This window comes from Mustela nivalis, assembly GCF_964662115.1.
Source record: "Mustela nivalis genome assembly, chromosome: 4".
Classification (NCBI taxonomy): Eukaryota; Metazoa; Chordata; class Mammalia; order Carnivora; family Mustelidae; genus Mustela; species Mustela nivalis.
In genome coordinates this window covers 95130049-95149461 of record NC_139023.1, presented here as the reverse complement: position 1 = coordinate 95149461, position 19413 = coordinate 95130049, and the positions used below count along the sequence as shown (strand labels likewise).

Genomic DNA, 19413 nt, shown 5'->3' with positions numbered 1-19413 from the left:
TGTGTCTTTTGTTTTTTTGTTTTTGTTTTAAGAGAGAGTACGTGTGAGTGCGGAGGGACAGAGGGAGAAGAAGAGAGAGAATCTTAAGCAGGGTCCATATGGGGCTCAGTCTCACCACCCCGAGATCATGACCTGAGCCTAAATCAAGAATTGGACACTTAACTGACTGAGCCACCTAGAAGCCCCCAATTCTATTATTTTACTTTTCTTTCGATGGTCTACATATGTAAATAAACCTCTTTAACTTTTTATTCCTCCTTATTTAAATATCAAATGTCAGGATCCTCTGTTTTTCAGCTTTACCTCCTATCCTAAGTTGCAGCTAAAATTCTTCCTTATAGCATCCTTCTGGTTGCTGATGGGAGAAACTACCATAATGTGGTAGAGCCATGCTACTAAAGGGTCATTATGTATGACATCACCTGGAGATCTCGTTAAAATATGGAAGGAACTCATAGGTTGGGGTGAAGCCCCAAATCTGCATTTGAACATCTGCGATGTTCCCCATCCTGGAATTATACTGAGCAGCAAGAAGCTAAGGTTTTCCTTTTTACATGTTCTATTTTAAGTTCTACTTTCACCATGAGTTTCTATTTTTTTAGACCTTTAGGTTTCCCTGGAAATCTTTGATTTAGTTAACATTTGTACAGTAATATATACTTCATGAAGCATTTTAATACGAATTATCTTAGCACAGAGCAACCATGTGTTGTAGGGTGGCTTAGGGTCCCAAAATCCAAAATTGTGCTGCCTTTCCTGAGGTCACGGGGTTAGAAAGGGTAAAAAAAAAGGGTTCCTCCTTGATTCTGTATCTTTCTCCTAGCTTTTTTCTGCAGATATCATTATCTTGTTTTGGGCTGGAAAGAGAGCCCTTATTTCTCCTATCTAAACAAAAAACAGGATTCTAACTAGCCACATTTACCACCTGGACTGAACACTATCAAGCCTGGGCTCCACGCCCATTCATGTGGCCCATTCACGAATTGGAGTGAGATGATTGGCAGCCCCTCCAGAGCCACATGTAGTGGGGGGTACCCTCTTTCCCCAAAGGAGGGAGGGCTCTTCCCAGAAAAAGGGTGTAGTGGGTATTGAACAGAAAAATGAAACTCTATCTCTTCTGTTTTACCTTCTGGTTGCTCAGCAAGCATACCCACATACATGCACTTCTGAAACTCTCTCTCTCTCTTAACCTACTATACTGCTCCATAATTCACTCCCTCCCAAAAAGGAGATGGTCAGCAGTTATACTCAGTCACTACACTCAACTCCAAGAGCAAGATCTCTGAATAATCTGTATTCTCCTTAATCAGGTTTAGAAATAATATCTCATGGTTGTGTAATCATGGTGCTGCTCCTACTATATAGTGAAAGAAAAATCATTTACTACAACATCTCTCATTTAAAAGTGAGAGCTGCATCCTCTTCTAAATCAAGACCATAAGGCGATTTTGCTGGACAGACTAATAAGAGAACAGGGATTGCAGTGGTGTTAATTTCATTGGTCAGTCAGTGTTTGCCCCCAGACCTTCCTCTCACAAAGGTCCTTCCTTGTCCAGGATCCTCCAGGGATATGACTGAGAGAACCACTGGGGTCCACCCCTTGGGGAGCTCTCTTACTTGAGCAGCCCATGTTCTGTTGGCACAATATGGAGGACTGGCATTTGCTTTAGGGATTGAGCAATCACAGGGCCCTGAGGCTTAAAGTCACTTGAAACTTAATTCACTCTATTACTTGAGTTAGCTGACAGTTGATTTGGTTCCTGAGAATCCTGTTAGCTAGAAATGAATAGCAGAACTTTTATCAAATCTTTCAACTTTGCCCAAACTATTGCTATTTCTGTCTTTTGGTAAAGGAGTTCGGGCTCAGCAGGTCTTCCTAATTTTGGAAGACTATAGCTTGTGAGAGTAAGGCAGAGCTCATCCCTTCCTGGTCCAGGCTGTATCACAGTCAATAACACTTTATTTTGAGGGAATTATTGACCCTTACATATGGAAGAGCCTAGAGGATCAAGCTAACCCTCCCTTTTTAAAGTCCTTTCCATGAATATTATTTTCTGCACTTGTCCAATTCTTTGCCTTGGCTTGCATTTACTTTAGTTTGGAGCAGCAAATGCAACTTTTGCGGTTCAACTGGGAAATAATTACTCAAACCTTAAAAGGTCTCATATCTCTAGTTACCAGTGGAAAGACTTTCTGACCAAACTTGTTTGTTCTTCCCTTTTTTATTCTCAGGACTATACTAAAAGTTGAAGAAAGTAGGGAAAACAGTTTATTTCTTAAAAAAATTAAAAACAAAACCAAACAAGATCAAGTGCCTAAATGCTCTGGGGTCTGAGAATCAAGGGACAAGAGTTGATAATTTAACGAAATAGTTGGCTGCTGCCAGCTCTGAATGAAGGTGTCCTCATTGTCCCAGCTCTCCAACTCACTCATCAAGAAAACCTTTTAGGTTATGTCATTTGCAATACCCACCTCTATAAAATTGTATTAGGCAGAAGTGCAAGAAGGGAAACCCAGAAGCAACAGATGTTCATGATAGCTATTAGGTTCTTAGGTTCTTTTATTGTTGTTTTGTTCTCCATTTATCTTTGTAATTTAATTTTCCCCATTTGTCTATTTTCTTCTTTGTTGTGTTTCAGAAGACAGTTGTATCTTCTAAAGTGCTTTCCATCTTCTTTCCTATTGAGAGTCACCCCATTCTGTTAGTTTTCTCAGTGGCCAACTTACTGTGTCTATTTCTGTAGGATGTATAGGCCAATGAGTGTCTTTGGAATTCAATGCCTGAATTCAAGTCTTGTTTTAATAGCCTGGTGATCTTGAACAATCCTGGAGAACCACTTTAATTCCTCTTAATCTCTGTTTTCCAGAAAATGGTCAAATAATACATTTTTGGCCTTCGTTTCCGGTCTTCTGTAAGAATAGGATCAAGTATGCATGGTACATGAAGGAAGGTTGTAAATTGCATTTTCAAAAAAGATTCCAATTCTATTACTAAAACACTTGTATTATAGTTATTTATTATTTACTTCTCACAACCTGAAATTCATACAATGCTATTTCATCTCCTTCTATGGCTCCCTCTGAATACTTTTTTTTCTTATACTTTAAGACACATTTATTTAAAAGCTCTCCCCACTCTATTATATCTTTTTTTCCATTCATTCTTAGTTTAGGAAGCTGACCCAACTCTTTTTTCTTCACTTAGATTATGACATGCCCTTGAACACATTGTAAAGACATACCTTTTTTTTCCAAGACTAAGGTTATGCTCAATTTTCTTTCTAATAAAAGAATGGCTTGGCTTAGTTTTCTTAACATTGAAATGAAAATATTTTCCTGACTACACATTAGAGTCAGGTGATTTCTTGAGCCTCCTCCAACATATCTTCCCTATTCCTTGTACCAGCTATGTCCTCTCCGTGTTTCTAAATGAAAAGCATGTGGCAAATACTTAACCCCATTTGCTTCTTGCTGGAGTTCCATTTCATCTTGAAGTCCTGGATGCAAGTCCCTGAACCATCTGCACTGTTTCCTGGAACAACATAAAAAAAAAAAAAAATCAAATTGTAATATCTTCTTTATCTGCAGTCTTTCCTTGAAGAAAATGACCAGCATTTCTGTCCTTGGCTTTGTTTGAGTGGAGTAAGAACAGTTTTCCCAGAATCCCTCATTCTTTTTCTCTTGATATGGTTCCCAGAATAAATACTGTCTCTTAGTGAAAGCTTTTGGATGAGAATCTAGGTCTTAGTCCTTCTGGACTAGATTTCTTTCTTATTCAGAACCACAGATCGGTTTATATTTAAGCATAAATGAGGGTGGAAGCCTTAATGAGTTGAGTAACATGTTGATGTGCTCAGGAAACAATGACCAAGTTTATGGAAGTTCATACTACTAAAAAAATCTAAGAAAGATTTTTGTGACCAGATAGGTTACCTCCATAACCAAAGGTAAAATAAATCATGGTCAGAGTAGTAATCATTTTCTTTTGGATAGCAGTTCCTAGAGATCCCAAGAAGACATCAGGAAACATCTGAGTGGAATATGTTCTCGGTGAAGTCTGGCTTGTTCGGGCACTAATGTTTTACTTGACTTGAGTTGTAGGAGGAACAGACACCTTTGCACATTGCCTCTCGCCTGGGTAAGACAGAAATTGTCCAGCTGCTTCTACAACATATGGCTCATCCAGATGCAGCCACGACAAATGGGTACACGCCCTTGCACATCTCTGCCAGGGAAGGTCAGGTGGATGTGGCATCGGTCCTCCTAGAAGCAGGAGCAGCCCACTCCTTAGCTACCAAGGTAAGAGGATGGCTCCCTGACAACATGGACTAAGGGGGATCCTGAGTCAGGGTTCCTCTCTTCTACTATATACAGTATCAAGAAGGGTAGGTCTTCTTTAGGCCTCTGACTTACTTTCTATTTGAATATTTTAGATTCATTTTCTAAATTATCAAAGGGGTTTGTGAAATTCCATATCATAGTTTCAACAAAGAGTGTTAGAGCCCATCCTTCTAAGTACTATTGTTACTAATACAGGTATCTAGTGCTTTAACTAAGATTATTTCCATAGAGCAAGGGCTACTTCTCTTCTTTTTCCATTAGAAAATCTATAATGTATTCCTTTTTTTTTTTAAGATTTTATTTATTTAACAGAGAGATCACAAGTAGGCAGAGAAGCAGGCAGAGGGAGAGGGGGAAGCAGGCTCCCTGCTGATCAGAGAGCCCTATGTGGGGCTCGATCCCAGAACCCTGAGATCATGACCTGAACTGAAGGCAGAGGCCTAACCCCCTGAGCCAAAGAGAAAAAAATAGAAGGTTTCCAAACACATTGAAATAGTAAGGAAGGAAATTGCATTAAATTGGAAATACTATATTTGCTAAGAGTTTTAGTACTATCTAGAGGTTCCACCTTACTTGGTTCTGCATTTTTCCAACCCTGGTATCAGCTGTCATTCCCATTCTGCTCTCTAGTATTTGTCAGCTATATTCTTGCCTGGGTATTAACAGCGTCTAAATAGAGCTGGGCTGGAAAAGCACTTTATCAGTTGTATATTCTTTGTACACACCAGCCTGAATTTTATTTGTTCAAAGTTTCATCCTAGGGCAGAATAATGTTTTTTTTTTTTCCCTACTTGATACATTCTATTTGAAATTCACTATTTGGATGCAACTTAGAATAAAACATGAACACTCTCAGCTAATCAGAGCAGAAGAAATTGGACAAGTACAGAAGAGTATAAAAATGAGACAAGTTGAAAGCTCACAACAAGTGTAGTGTTTGTGAGGCCAATAATTCCCATAAATATGACAGTGATTCATATTATTTAAAAGACATTTTCAATTTGCTCATAACAAATAGGCACAAGGACTACATCTAAGGGAGAAGTATGAACTCAAGTAGTGTTGTGGCATCTCTCCTCCTAGAAATAGGAGCAGCCCACTAGCCATTATGACTTGATCTGGTTGCTTGTGGCTATAAAACATGTTTTAATGTAAAAAAAAATTGACCATTGTTCAAATGCTGAACTCTGAAGAGTTGAAAGGATTTTAAAAGTCATTTAAAGAAAAAGTCAGAAACTAGGCAACAAACAAGATAGTGCTAACAACAACCCAAGAGAGACTGGGTGATCGTCTCATCAGAGGAAGGTGACAAATAAATTCAGATATGTAAAATACAGGAATAGAGAGTGAGGCATAGTGCCTTGCAAAGATTTTTAGGAATTAGAAAATACATCTAAAGCAATAGTAAAGTGTGGTGGTTAAATGGAAGGAACTATTAAACTGAGCAGTTCTGCAGTGGAACTCACTGGGGTTCTGATGAAGAGTTGACTCATCATCATTAAAGCTATTTGAGTGTTTCTAAATATCAGAGGGTAAATGAAATCCTGATGAGATTAACACAGGGGAAGAGGAAGATGTGTGACTCAAGAGATGCTTTCCAACCCCTATTTTGTGATTCTACAGTAAAGATTCTATGTAGTTTTGTCTAATAATAGGTTCCAAATTTATAAAGGGGCTGGATCACTATTCCAGCAGGACTTTAAGGACAGGCACTTCTTTTTCTTCTTTATCATCTTTTTGTTTTGTTTTTCTCAAAGAATTCCACTTCATCTGGAGTGTTATCCCAGTCATTGTGTACACTGAGCAGAGGGAGAACATTAACAATAAATGTTGGCTGAAATGGACTAAGGCAAAGGGAGGAAATACGTCCTATAGTTGTCCCACGGTTGGAGAAAGTAAAAGAATCACTCTCCTCCAAGGACTGATTAGTACCAAATGTTCAAAAAAAGGCAAAAAGAAAAACAACATCTTAATTAAACATAATTCATGTGGCGACACTGTGAAAGGGCAATATTGTTTCTTGGGAGAAATTCTATATTGTGATGAGGGCTTCAGCGGTCCTAAGGATAAGCCATACCTTAGACCACCTACAGCAAGCACATTTGGTTGGTGTGTTTTACAGGCCCCGGTCAGCATTAGAACTCTCCCACGCTCACTTTAGTGCCAGAAGAGCATGTGGTTAGACTGTCTGGCCAAGAGGATGGGTTTGAGATCATGGTGTAGGAACCGTGCCATCCTTGAGATCTGAGTCCAGGGACTTGGCTGCTTTTGTAACACCCAGCCAATGACAGAGAAGGACATTAGGTTAGGCACACAAGACGTTGAATCTGTACACATAAACATGGGTAACAGAGCATTCTTTTAAAAAAGCTTTACACTGTGGTGTGTTTAAAAGTCTGACGTTAATCAGCTCAACATTTTGCCAGAAGTGGAGTGTATTTTACAAAAGGAATTGGTCTTTTATACAGTGTGGGCCTTCTGGGAAAGGGGATAACAGGATGGGAGGTGCTTTTTATTTATTTTTTTTTAATTTTAAAGATTTATTTATTTATTTATTTGACAGAGAGAGAGAGAGAAATCATGAGTAGACAGAGAAGCAGGCTGGGCTGGGGGGGGGCAGAAAGCAGGCTCCCCACTGAGGAGAGAGGCCAATGTGGGGCTGGATCCCAGGACCAAGGCAGCGGCTCAACCCACTGAGCCACCCAGGCACCCCAGAGGTTCTTTTTAGCAGTGAGCATCTTTTTGTCTGTCGACCATTTATCTTGCTATTTCTGCAGAAAATGCAAATCAACTGAGTCACAATAATATATATTTATGTATATTTTTTTACCATGGCTGCTGAAATATCCTAAAATTTAAAGGAAGAAATTTGGAACGCAGGTATTATTAGAAAGGGTAGGAAAAGAAGGATTGGAGAGAAGGCAGCTATTGTCTCGATCCTATTAATTTTAGAAGCAGGAAAAATATAAGCCTTCCCCACCCCAACCCCCAATCACTAATCAAAGCCATTTTAGGGACACTAGTGGCTCTTTAAAATCTGAAACATATAGGGGCGCCTGGGTGGCTCAGTGGGTTAAAGCCTCTGCCTTCGCTCAGGTCATGATTCCAGGATCCTGGGATCGAGCCCCGCATGGAGTCCTGCATGGGGCTCTCTGCTCATTGGGGAGCCTGCCTCTTCCTCCTTGGCTTCCTCTCTGCCTACTTGTGATCTCTGTCTGTCAAAAAAAAAAAAAAAAAAAAAAAAAGTCTTAATATCTGAAACATATAAAGGCAAATTTCAATTTGCAAGCCCTTACAATAAAATTTGTTTTGTTCAATCTATCAAGTCAAACACTCGCATTCTAAATTTCCTTCTTCTAGTCCTTGTTTATGGCTAACAGATTTAATGCTTCTAGCATTTTTTCTCAAATAGGGACTCAACATAATTTGCTTAGTATGTTAACAAATTAAAAAAAGGATTTTGTTAGGAGTCACAAAAATAAATATTACATTTTACTTTTGTTCCTTGCATTTTCAGAAGGGTTTTACTCCCCTGCATGTAGCAGCGAAGTATGGAAGCCTGGATGTGGCAAAACTTCTCTTGCAACGCCGAGCTGCCGCAGATTCTGCAGGGAAGGTAAAGGATTTTACTAGTACATGACAGTTACACTCGCATTGGAAGATTCGGAGATCTGTACTTCAAGATACTTTTCTCACCCTTCTGAAAGGACCATGAAGGCAACTGATGAAACAATGTCAAATAGACATGAGGGGTATCTGTCCGTGACCTGTCCACATCCACGCTAATTTAGAAGGCATTTAGATGTGTGTCTCTGATGTATGTTCTTGTCACAACAGGGCCCAGAACATCTCTGAATTTAGAAGAATTCTTGCAATGTTAATGTAGTAATTCTTTTTTTTTTTTAAGATTTTATTTATTTATTTGACAGAGAGAGAGAGTGATCATAAGGAGGCAGAGAGGCAGGCAGAAAGAGAGGGAGAAGCAGGCTCCCCACTGAGCAGAGAGCCCGATGTGGGGCTCGATCCCAGGACCCTGAGGTCATGACCTGAGCTGATAGCAGAAGCTTAACCCACTGAGCCACCCAGGTGCCCCTAATGTAGTAATTCTTGCATAGCATTTCAGGCTTTTATTTATGGGGGATATCTAGCTAACCTGTGCCAACTTACACTCCACCAAACATTTTCAGTTTTAGCTAAGTTTCTAATATGAAAATCATTAGTATTGATTTGGTTTTTTTATTGACCATATTAATTAATTAACATGGACTTCATCTGTGCCAGTTTCCATGCATTTAGTAGCTTCAGGGCAGCTCACGCTAATTTATTAATGCTGAATTTAAACACACCCTTTACAGAATGGCCTTACCCCGCTCCATGTTGCTGCTCATTATGACAACCAGAAGGTGGCACTGCTGTTACTGGAGAAGGGTGCTTCCCCTCATGCCACAGCCAAGGTGAGGACCACAGAGAGGGATTTACAGAGATAGGTTGGAACTGTAATATGACTGCACATGGGAACTGTTTTTTGTTTTTGGTTTTTTGTTTTGTTTTGTTTTTAATTCCAATATAGTTAACGTACAGTTTTATATTCGTTTCAGGTATACAATATAGTGGTTAAACACTTAAATACATTACCCACAGCTCATCATGACAGAGTGCCTTTCTAAATCCCCATACCTTATTCAACCACCCTACCCCCACCCCCACTCGCTACCCCCCCACCCCCTCCATTCCCATCAGCTTGTTCTCTATAGTTAAGAGTTTGTTTCTTTGTCTCTCTCTATTCCCATCAGCTTGTTCTCTATAGTTAAGAGTTTGTTTCTTTGTCTCTCTCTCTCTCTCTTTTCTGTTGCTCGTCTGTTTTATTTCTTAAATGCCACATATGAGTAAAATCGAATGGCATTTGTCTTTCTCTGACTGACTGATTCCACTTAGCGCTCTACTCTCTAGCTCCTTCCAGGTCCTTGCAGGGAATTGCTCTTTAAATACGCCGTATGGTATAACTGCAAATACTCCTAGTGATAGTAGCTTTTGGTATTGACTATTTTTTTTTTAATTTCTACTGATTACTTCTGCAAAGCCTTTTAAGATTTTTTTTAAAAGTCAGCATAGATCAAGGGGATGTGCCTATGAACAAGTAGAGATGACTCTTATTGCCAAGACTCAGTGTCTTAGAGACTAAAGTTTTGAATTTTGAGAAACAAAGCATAGTAAAGGCAGTACAGGTTTTTGCTTTTCCCCTATAACCAGAATATTATGATATAACATAGCTTTTTTTTTTCTTATTCCTTTAGACTGCAGTTTTTTTCATTGTGATATATGAAAGAATCTTTTTCTTTTTTCTCTAACATTTCATCCATGTTAACTATAATATATATCCTTTTAAGTTCCTAGGCTAGGAATTCCTTCTTGATGTCTCTGTATCACCAGTTTCTGAGACAGTGCCCCTAAGACTTGTACCTATGGACGGAACATTTCTCACCGTTTGAGTTGCCCCTTCTTTACGCTGAAAATATACATGAACCTCATATAATACACAAAGTAATTATTACATCTTTCATTAATTCATTCAGCAAACATATATTGAAAACATACCAGGATTCACTGAAAAAGTATTGTGTTGGGAAAATACTCACACTGTGTTTGATAGCATCATAAAACAGCACAACTGCCATTTCTTTGCCAAATACTCTGTCTACCACTTTGCATGTAATATCTCACTTAATCTCATGATAATGCTGTGAGAATGGTATCATAATAATTTCTGTTTTGTGGCTAAAGAAGATTTGAGTAGGTTAATTTGTTTATCCAAACTCATATGACTGATACCTGATAGAGCTAAGATTTGACCTCAAGCAGTTTGACTTTAGAACCATTACTCTTTCTTTTTTTAAGTTGGGGTTCAAACTCACAATCCTGAGATCAAGAGTTACATGTTCTTTTGACTGACCCAGCCAAGTGCCCCTAGAACCAGCATTCTTAACCATTAGGTCCACTGTGTCCCAAAGTAGTGGAGAGAGAATTATTCTACTTCTATTATATAAGTATGTATATATGTACTCACATGTCTATTTAAATTATACATATACACATATAATAAAATGGGATATTCTATATTAAAAAGTATACTCTATATAAGACCATGTATTTTTTATATAAGTAAATATAAAATATTATAAATATGCATAACTTAAACACATACCCACATATACATCTACATACATACATTTATACATATATGTATCCATGCATATTTTATTGGTACAGATATGTACTAACAATAAAATATTTAAACTATCAGAAGAACAGTGCAAATATTTATAATTATGTATATAATTCTTATTCCTTTATAGCCTTCTCTCAGTAGGCTCATCAGTTATCATTTATTTGATGTCTTAATTCCTACTAGATGATAAACTACTTGAGGACAGTAATCATGTCATGTTCATCTACATATCCCTGAATTATCTCATACAGTATTATGGATTCTCAATAAATTTAAGTGAAAGAATGAAGACTAGGCAAATATTTCAATGGAATAAAAATACCTACTCCCTTAACATGCCAGTACTTTTTTCATTAACTATCTAAGCTGGCCATTGTCAGCATCAATATGAAAGATTTCATCAATACCCAACAACACTTTATTTGAACTCTTACTATGTACAAAGAAAGGATTGTAGTAAAACTTTGTTCTCCTCCCACAAGGGATTTTCAATCTACTTGGGAAAGAAGTCCTAAATTATAAAGTAATCTGTGTGGTTTTCCCAAAAAGACAAATATAGCCCTGATCTCTAGCCTGTACAGTGTATGGTCCTTACTCTTAATGTACACACATAGAGTCCGCAAGACTGGGTAGAGCAATCCTCTCCTCCAGCGTCCATAGTGCAGTGGTGCTCAGGAGGCTCTTCTAGTATCTTCCACTTATCTGTCCCAGCCTATTGATGAGCATGAGTCCTTCGGTTCTGGGGCCACTCCAAGAGGCTTTCAGTTGGTTGTAACCCCAACCCCATCTCTACTTTTTTTTTTTAAGATTTTATTTATTTATTTGACAGAGATCACAAGTAGGCAGAGAGTAGGCAGAGAGAGAGGAAGTAGCAGGCTCCCCGCTGAGCGAAGAGCCCGATGCGAGGCTCAATCCAGGGACCCTGGGATCATGACCTAAGATGAAGGCAGAGGCCCAACCCACTGAGCCACCCAAGTGCCCTCCCACCTCCACTTTTTTAAGAAAAGATTTTAGTTATTTATTTGAGACAGATAGCAAGAGAGAGCAAGCACACAGCAGGGAGCAGGTGCAGAAGGAGAGGGAGAAGCAAACTCCCCACTGAGCAGGGAGCCCAATATGGGGCCTGGATCCCAGGATCATGATGGGAGCCAAAGGCTGATGCTTAACCCACTGAGCCATCAGGCGCCCCTCCCAACCCACATCTCCCCTTTCGACTCTCTATTCACTGCAACCGCTGCCCCAGCCACAGATATAATCCCTTGGACTCTAGAACCTGTTTGCTTCTTTCTACCAGAGCCCAGAAGCTTTTCTTAGTTTTCACTGGATTTTTTGTTTATTTGGTTCTAAAAACTTCTACTCTGTGTGGAGTAGGAGGGCTGTAGATCAAGTAGATCTTGTAGATCTCGTAGATCAAGTATCTGGGGGCAGTCAGTCTCTTATATTGCCAAAATGGACACATTTCTCTTATGTTGTTTTGATAAAACCTCCTCTCCTCCTCCACATAAGCCTCTGACTTTCTAATCTTGGTAGATTTACTCTGATAATTCACCTAACTTTGGTAGAGCCCACATGTAGGAATGGGGGACATTTGGACTGACGAAAACATACCGTAGCAAAAAAACAACAACAACTAAAAACAAAACAAAAAAAACCACTCATATGCTAAACTTACAGTGTTCACAAATATTTACATATTCTTTAATAGAGCTCATGGTCCAAGTGTTCTAGAACATCTGGAGCATCTGGGACCTATGACCAGACCATGAATAGTCTTCCAAGGGGAGCTGCCAAATTTCCTCAGCATCTTAAAGAGAAATATCATTGATCTGAACTGAAAGATGCTTATTTTTGCTTGGAGGAATGGGGGCAGAGTAGATAGATAAGATCAGATCATTGAGGATCGAGATTTGATGATGGTGTATAAAGACATTTAAGTTATCAAAACTCCTTTTAATTTTTGGTACCCTTTGCAGTTAGATTTCAGGAAATAACATAACCTAAAATTACCTCTTACGATAGATTCGCAAGAAGCAATCGATCATTATGCTGACTTTACCTCCATTATATCACAGTTCGTGGCAAGGCCACTGTTTTTAATTTCTATTACACGTTTTTCATGGAAAATTCTACCAGACTTGAAAAAGGAAAGGAAAGGAAACAATATAGGTTCCAGACTAACATTTGTTCTAGAATTCTATTTGCTTGTTATTTGTTTTAATTAAGTATAGGGTTAAAGTTTGGCTCTTGTAAGCCGAGTATGAATTCCTCTGGTCCTCTCCACAAACTGCCACATAAGACCTGTAGCCTCATATTTCTACTTTTGAGCCCATAGAGACAAGTGGAAGGTCTAGGATTTTGATTGATAGGATTTTGATTGATAGGATTTTGATTGGATTGATTGATAGGATTAATATAAGCCTATTTTGTTGCTTACTCTATTTTCCACCAGAATGCAACCACTTAAAGACACGGATTGTGTCTTACCCACCTTGGTATCCCCATACCTAGCACACTGCCTGGTACATGCTCCCAACTTACTAAATAGCTATCAAATGAATAAAAAGTACAATCTGCTCAGAAGCATTATAGCAGGAGTGTTATAACAAGATCACCAAAAGAATTCCATTTTATTCTGTACTACTAAAGCTGTATCTGAAGTATAGCATTCAGTTCCCAGTCACACAATTTGAGAGCACTATTGACAAATGAGAATCAGTCTAGAACACGTCATCCTTAATGGAGAGGTCTAGTAGCAATGGGGCTTTTATCAGGAATAGTTGAAGGACTGGGGAAGTTTAACCTGGAGAAGAAGACTAAAAGGAGATATGAAAACCAGCTCCAGGAATTTGAAGGACAGTCATGTAGGACAGGAGCCTGGCTTGTTCTTTTGTTGCTCTGCAGGAAAGAACCAAAATTGTAAGAAGGAGATGTTAAGCTTTGGGGCTTTTGTGTCTATACGTGTCTTACAGTAGAATGTGTGTCTTGTGATATTGGTTGTAAAGATTTGGGTGTTGTGGGATGGGAGCTTGCAATGGGAAAGAATTTGGATTTACTATAAACTTACTTTTTAACTTTTCTATTGATTAGAGATTCTTATTTCCATTGGAGATATATATAGTAGGACAGGTGTTAAGCTCATGATGTATATTTGTGGTTTTGGTTTTTTTTTTTTTTTCCTAGAATGGCTATACTCCTTTACATATTGCTGCCAAGAAGAATCAAATGCAGATAGCTTCCACACTCCTGAACTATGGAGCAGAGACTAACATTGTAACAAAACAAGGAGTAACCCCACTCCACCTGGCCTCCCAGGAGGGGCACACGGATATGGTCACGTTGCTTCTGGATAAAGGAGCCAATATCCACATGTCAACCAAGGTACTGGTTTTGTCTCTTGTTTTAGCCAAGAATCTTTCAGATGAATATAAACAGAAACCTATCAAAGACAACTTGGAACAAAAAGAAGGGATGTAGTAGAAGGAAACAGAGATTACTTATAGAATTCAAGGACAATAACAGTTGAGGCTTATGAGGAAAAAACCCACACTGAAGCAAGAAGCAGACTCAGCCGATATGGCTGCATGTTTGAATCTTGACTTTTTCCTTGCAAGTCAGTTGCATTTACCTCTCTCTGCAGATCTACTTTCTCTGTTTCTCTGTGCGTGTGACCAAAGAGGTGACCCTGTAGCTCCCAAGAGGTAATATCACTGTAGTTTAAGCAGTCTGTCCGGATTTACCATGGTACCTGCTGGTCTTCATTCCAAATTTTAGACAGAGAAAGGGAGAGGGAGAGAGAGATACAGAGAAAGAGAGAGAGGTGACAGTTCATCTGGGCTCTGGCCCAAACAACTGATTCTAAGCTGTTGGTCCGTGGCCACTACCCAAGCATTCTCCAGCCAGGCTGAGCATCAGAGGCACCTGGGGGGCAGGGGGTGGGGGCATGAAGGAAACTCAGTAAAATAAAGATTTCTGAGCCACCTTTAGCTTAGTTTGGGTGGTTGTGGCGGCACTGGCCAGAGAATCAGTGTTTCTAATAAAGAACCTCGGTCATTTCAGCCTTTGTAGGCAGGCATTTGAACTGTAATAGAATAAGAGTCAGGAATATAAGGGGAAAAGACATTATTCAAATATGGAAATATTTGGATTTTTTACGAGTGTATGTCTGTCTATACATTTCTGTCTTTCTCTACATATGTATCTGTAGCTCTGCCTACCTACCTATCTATTTAATGTGTATCTATCTTATAATTAAGTATACTCTACTGGAGTCAGCTTCTGAGAAACTAAAATTGAAGCCTATATTTTTAAGTTAGGTCATCATTTACATCTCTTAATACTTTTTATAACACAAAGGTATGGGTTTAGTGAAACTTAGGTTTCTTAGGGTTTTCCACAAATACACAGTACTGTGTTTTCTACATTTCACTGTTGAGCTAATTAGTGCTTTTGGAAACTCAGTTGTAAATTGGTCTTCATAATGTTATCAATAAGGTTATATAGCATTATTTCCTTTAGAAATAGTTATAAAAAAGACAGGTTGTCTTGAATGCCTCTAGAGTCCTATTCTGTGTCTTTATCACTCGAAAATATTCCAGTAAATCCCTTGCCATTATATACTTCTTTGTTCTCTATCAAAAGTCCTCGCAGATCCTTTTTTTAAAGTGTAGTGAGAGCTAATTAAAAAGTCTTTCCCCAAAAGATATTTGCATTTTAACAGAAATGAACATCCTGAAGCCTTGTGGTGAAATTCAGTGTCTCAGCTGTTATTAAAGTCTGGGGCATGGATTTTTCTTGTAGGCATTGAAATCATGCCATTCAGGAAGACATTTCCCCTACTGGGGATATTCTCACTATGAGACTAATTGTAGAATACTTCACTTAGCATCAGTATATGAAAGGGACAGACAGTGTTTATTGTCCATTAAAAACAAATCTTCATTGAAAATAAACACAGGATATCCATAAACAAGTGTTTATTGTCTGTTAAAAACAAATCTTCATTTGGAAATAAACACCAGATATCCATAAACAAATCAAGGAAAATTTTGAGTAGAATGAAGTTCTAGATATTTCATGAAACTGATCATGCGATGCTTCTGATAGTGCTGTTTTTATTTTAAGAAGTGCTATTTTTAATATATATTCATATCTGGAATCAGTTAAGTATGTCCTCCCTGATGGTATTCTTCTAAACATACTACTTCCTTTGAGAGGGTTTTAGCAGTCAATCAGCAAATATTTAATGAATATTTTTGACTTAAGTACTCCTCAGTGAAGAAATATATTCAACTGTGGACCACAAAGTAATTATGTTATCTTTATAACAATGATTTCAATATTAGATTTGGGGTGCTGTTCTAAAAAGAGGTGTGATGTATTTGTCACTAGAGCAAATCACATGTAATAATAAAAACGAGTTGTAGAGTCCTCTAGTGCATCTTAGGAAATAAATTCCTTCATTTGAAAAGAACTCCTTCAACATCTTCTATTTTCTTGATTTATTAGAAAAGTTTTCATAAGTTGATTTAGGTATGGAAATTTACCATAATAAATTATAGAGAATTTTCATATTGGTTATTAATCTATAATCTTATATTATAGAAAACAACACATATATTTGACATGCCATTAAAAATGTCTTCGAGATATTTGATGATCATGTCCTTTAATAATCACTTCAATAACATTTTTAAAAGACCACTTGTCTCCATAAAGAGAAATATTTTAATGTTTACTGTTTTCATATGGAGAAAATCAGAATGTGGAACAATCTTTTGTTTTGCCCCAATATTCATACTGTTTATACTTTAGGGCTGCATAGTATTTGTTTAGAAGTGAGGACATTTTAATATAGAAGGGCATATCTTCAATCTTATCCTGATGGTTTATGAAACTCAAAGCTGAGCTCAGCTGGAACTGTAAGAATTAAAAAGCCCCAAGCCCTCAAACAAACAAACAAACAAACAAACACAACCTTCTCTTAAGTTGGAGAATGTTTTTCCCTCTGTACATATCACTTATGTTTTTTAAAGATCAAAGGACTTGTCCATTTCTAGGAGTACACCCTGGCTAGAGATCATGGATTTTGAAGAACCCGGCTGACTGTGGAAAGGCAGATCTGCAAAGCCACAGTCAGGAGGTCCGGTAGAATCTAATTAAACATGAATTGGGAGAGCGGGGGAAGGGAGAGTTGCCAGCTCAGAGCACAAGTGAGCGAACTCAGTGTCCAGCTGCAGGAGTAACAGGAGGGATGAATATACTAGGTATTTGAGCAGTAGTAGAGGAAGAGAAAATAGGATATGAATATACTGTTAGCTAGGATATAGGGCAGAAACATTTGTTCACTGATGTATTCAAATATGTAGAATATTTCCTGGCATATGAAAGGTACTCAGAAAACACCTTTTAAATACACAAATGATTTAGATTTTAAAGATTCTCTCTCAATTTCAGCTTTGTGTGCTGGAAGTTAAGGGCACATGTAGTGAGGCTGCTAGATTGTGGCACTGACTGGAGAAAACACTCTTCCCCTCTCCTTCCTCCATGCTCCCATCTTGTATTAGTTCTTAACTGTATTTGAATTGGATATAAAATTAATCAGGATATTTACTGGATGTATAAATGCCAAACATTATACATAAAACTGGCCAATTTATGGTGCTATCTATAAATGATGGGGTTACTTTTTATTTAGCAGTTAGAGGAACCTCCAAAATAGTATACTATTGAGTACTGGAGAAAACTGTTCTGAACTCATTTCCTGTAACTCTCTACATTTTTTACCTTGATATGATATTTTATTGATGAAAATATAGAATCCATCAATCCTCTATGGTTAAAAAGTAGAAGTAGTAGCTGGTTGATTAATTATTTAAGGGAATAAATAGATTCAGCAGGAGGCACAGATGGATTTGAAATGAATGTTGTTTGGAAGCTTATTAGCTGAGTTATTTTAAAGTGTCACATCATAATAGAAGCACCTAAATAAAGAAAATGTAATTTGTTGAAAGTGTTGACTAACTTAGAGAATATGTCTCAGAAAGTTATATTAACTTGGAGGGTTTGTTTTAGAGATCAGAAGTTGCAGGCTCTAGGGAGAGGCTATGAATTTTCCAGGATTTTTTTCAAGACACGATATCATAGATGATGAAACACACTTTCTTCTTCAAGTGTACCCATTTGCTTCCATTCTCTCTATAGAGTGGACTCACGTCTTTACACCTTGCAGCCCAGGAAGACAAAGTGAATGTTGCTGAAATTCTTACTAAGCATGGGGCTGACCAGGATGCTCACACAAAGGTAAAGTGAATCACTTTCCATATTGTGGTGGGTTCTGACTTGGATGACTCCCAGTAGCCCCCACTCAGATTTCCCCCATTCCAAGCACCCTTCCTCAAAAGTCCATTCTGAACTATGATTCTCTTTTACTCACAAATCTATAATGGCTCTCCAGTTTTGATGGAATCAAGTCCAAGTGGAGATCATGATATCAGGACCCTTTATAAAAAGATTCTAATTTTGCTGGCTTAAGTCAGCCTCTCTCCTTTATTGCTCTGGCAATCTGGATAACTTGCTCTTTTCCTCCTGTATTTGCTTGCCTCCGGCCCTTGGTCTTGAAAATGGATTTTCCTTCTCTATGCCGTGAAAATTTTCAAGCCCATTTTAAGCTATATTTTTGTGCATCTCCTTCACATCCTCCCGTCAGACTCCGTTTTTCTTCTCTATTTTCAGACCCAATTATTCGTGTCTTTCTCTTAGCTCTTTGTCAGATGAAGTCACACACGTGTCTGATTTCCTTTGGTGTTCAGTTCCTTGTGCTCAGGGATCTGCTTCTCTCCATATTTGTATCCATAGGAAGTGTAAATAAACTGCTCAGTAATATTTATACAATGGAGTAGATTTTTTACCCTTCCCGCCATTACTGAGATTCTACCTAGTCCCTCTCCCTTTGAGTATTAATCGCTAGAGTATGTATGCATTTATTTATTTATCTATTTATGTATTTGTTATAGCTTGGTTACACTCCTTTAATTGTGGCCTGTCACTATGGAAATGTGAAAATGGTCAACTTTCTTCTGAAGCAGGGTGCAAATGTCAATGCAAAAACAAAGGTAAATGAAATACTTATATTCATTTTCATTTTTCTATAAGCAAAGAGGTTCAGGCATATGAATACTTCACTAGCTCACCATAGCTTCAAATGTATCTTTTCCATTTTAGTTCTTTTAAAGGGACTTTGAATAAGCAATATAGCTTTGTACAGTTGTTTGCGACTTTTCATTCTCTAAACCTTTGTCAGCCATGTAGGTTAGCTTCAGAACTACTTTTGTTATAGAGCTGAAGTAGCATTTATCCAGTTAACAGTTTACTACAGTAAAAAAGAAGCCTGCTGGGTAGAACAGTTTGATGATCTAGAAAATTATTTATGTTATTTTAAGGCCTTGGTCCCCCTTCCTGAAACATCCTTCTTCTGCATGAGGAAATGTAGATAGACAGCCTAGATTGTGTCTTTCATTTAGAAAAAATTTAAAAAGATTTTGTATATTTATTAGAGAGAGAAAATAAGAGAGCACGTTAGTGTGGGAAGGGGCAGAGGGAGAGAGAGAATCTCAAGCAGAATGCCCGATGAGTGTGGACCCCAACCTGGAGCTCAGTCCTAGGACCCCGAGATCATGAGTCTGGCATTCAAATGACTGAGCCACCCAGGCATCCCTCATTTAAAAAATTTTTAAACTAATATTCATTAAGTGCATGCTAGAAGTCACATATACATTATTTATGACTTTTTATATATTAATTCATTTAATCCTTAAATAATCTCATAGGTGCTATTAGCATCTCTATTT

At 38.0% G+C, this 19413-nt stretch overlaps 1 protein-coding gene and 1 long non-coding RNA gene across 51 annotated transcripts in view; one reads left to right on the top strand and one right to left on the bottom strand.

Moving 5' to 3' along the window:
* The window catches only part of ANK2 (ankyrin 2), a 661731-nt gene that overhangs the window by 552144 nt on the left and 90174 nt on the right, over positions 1-19413 (top strand). For 48 of the 50 annotated variants that reach the window (XM_082727947.1, XM_082727904.1, XM_082727928.1 and 45 more), the window contains 6 exons: positions 4102-4299; positions 7859-7957; positions 8697-8795; positions 13748-13945; positions 17768-17866; positions 18580-18678. In XM_082727947.1, coding sequence (XP_082584073.1) covers positions 4102-4299; positions 7859-7957; positions 8697-8795; positions 13748-13945; positions 17768-17866; positions 18580-18678 — 792 coding nt within the window. The remainder of the gene's footprint in view (positions 1-4101; positions 4300-7858; positions 7958-8696; positions 8796-13747; positions 13946-17767; positions 17867-18579; positions 18679-19413) is intronic. The other 2 variants (XM_082727949.1, XM_082727910.1) reach the window with 1 other exon arrangement.
* Positions 1-19413, bottom strand: part of LOC309863310 — a 28811-nt gene that overhangs the window by 2638 nt on the left and 6760 nt on the right. The window contains exons 2-3 of the long non-coding RNA XR_014310988.1: positions 3457-3532; positions 2473-2910 (exon numbers count right to left, since the gene is read on the bottom strand). This is a non-coding gene — a long non-coding RNA (uncharacterized lncRNA). The remainder of the gene's footprint in view (positions 1-2472; positions 2911-3456; positions 3533-19413) is intronic.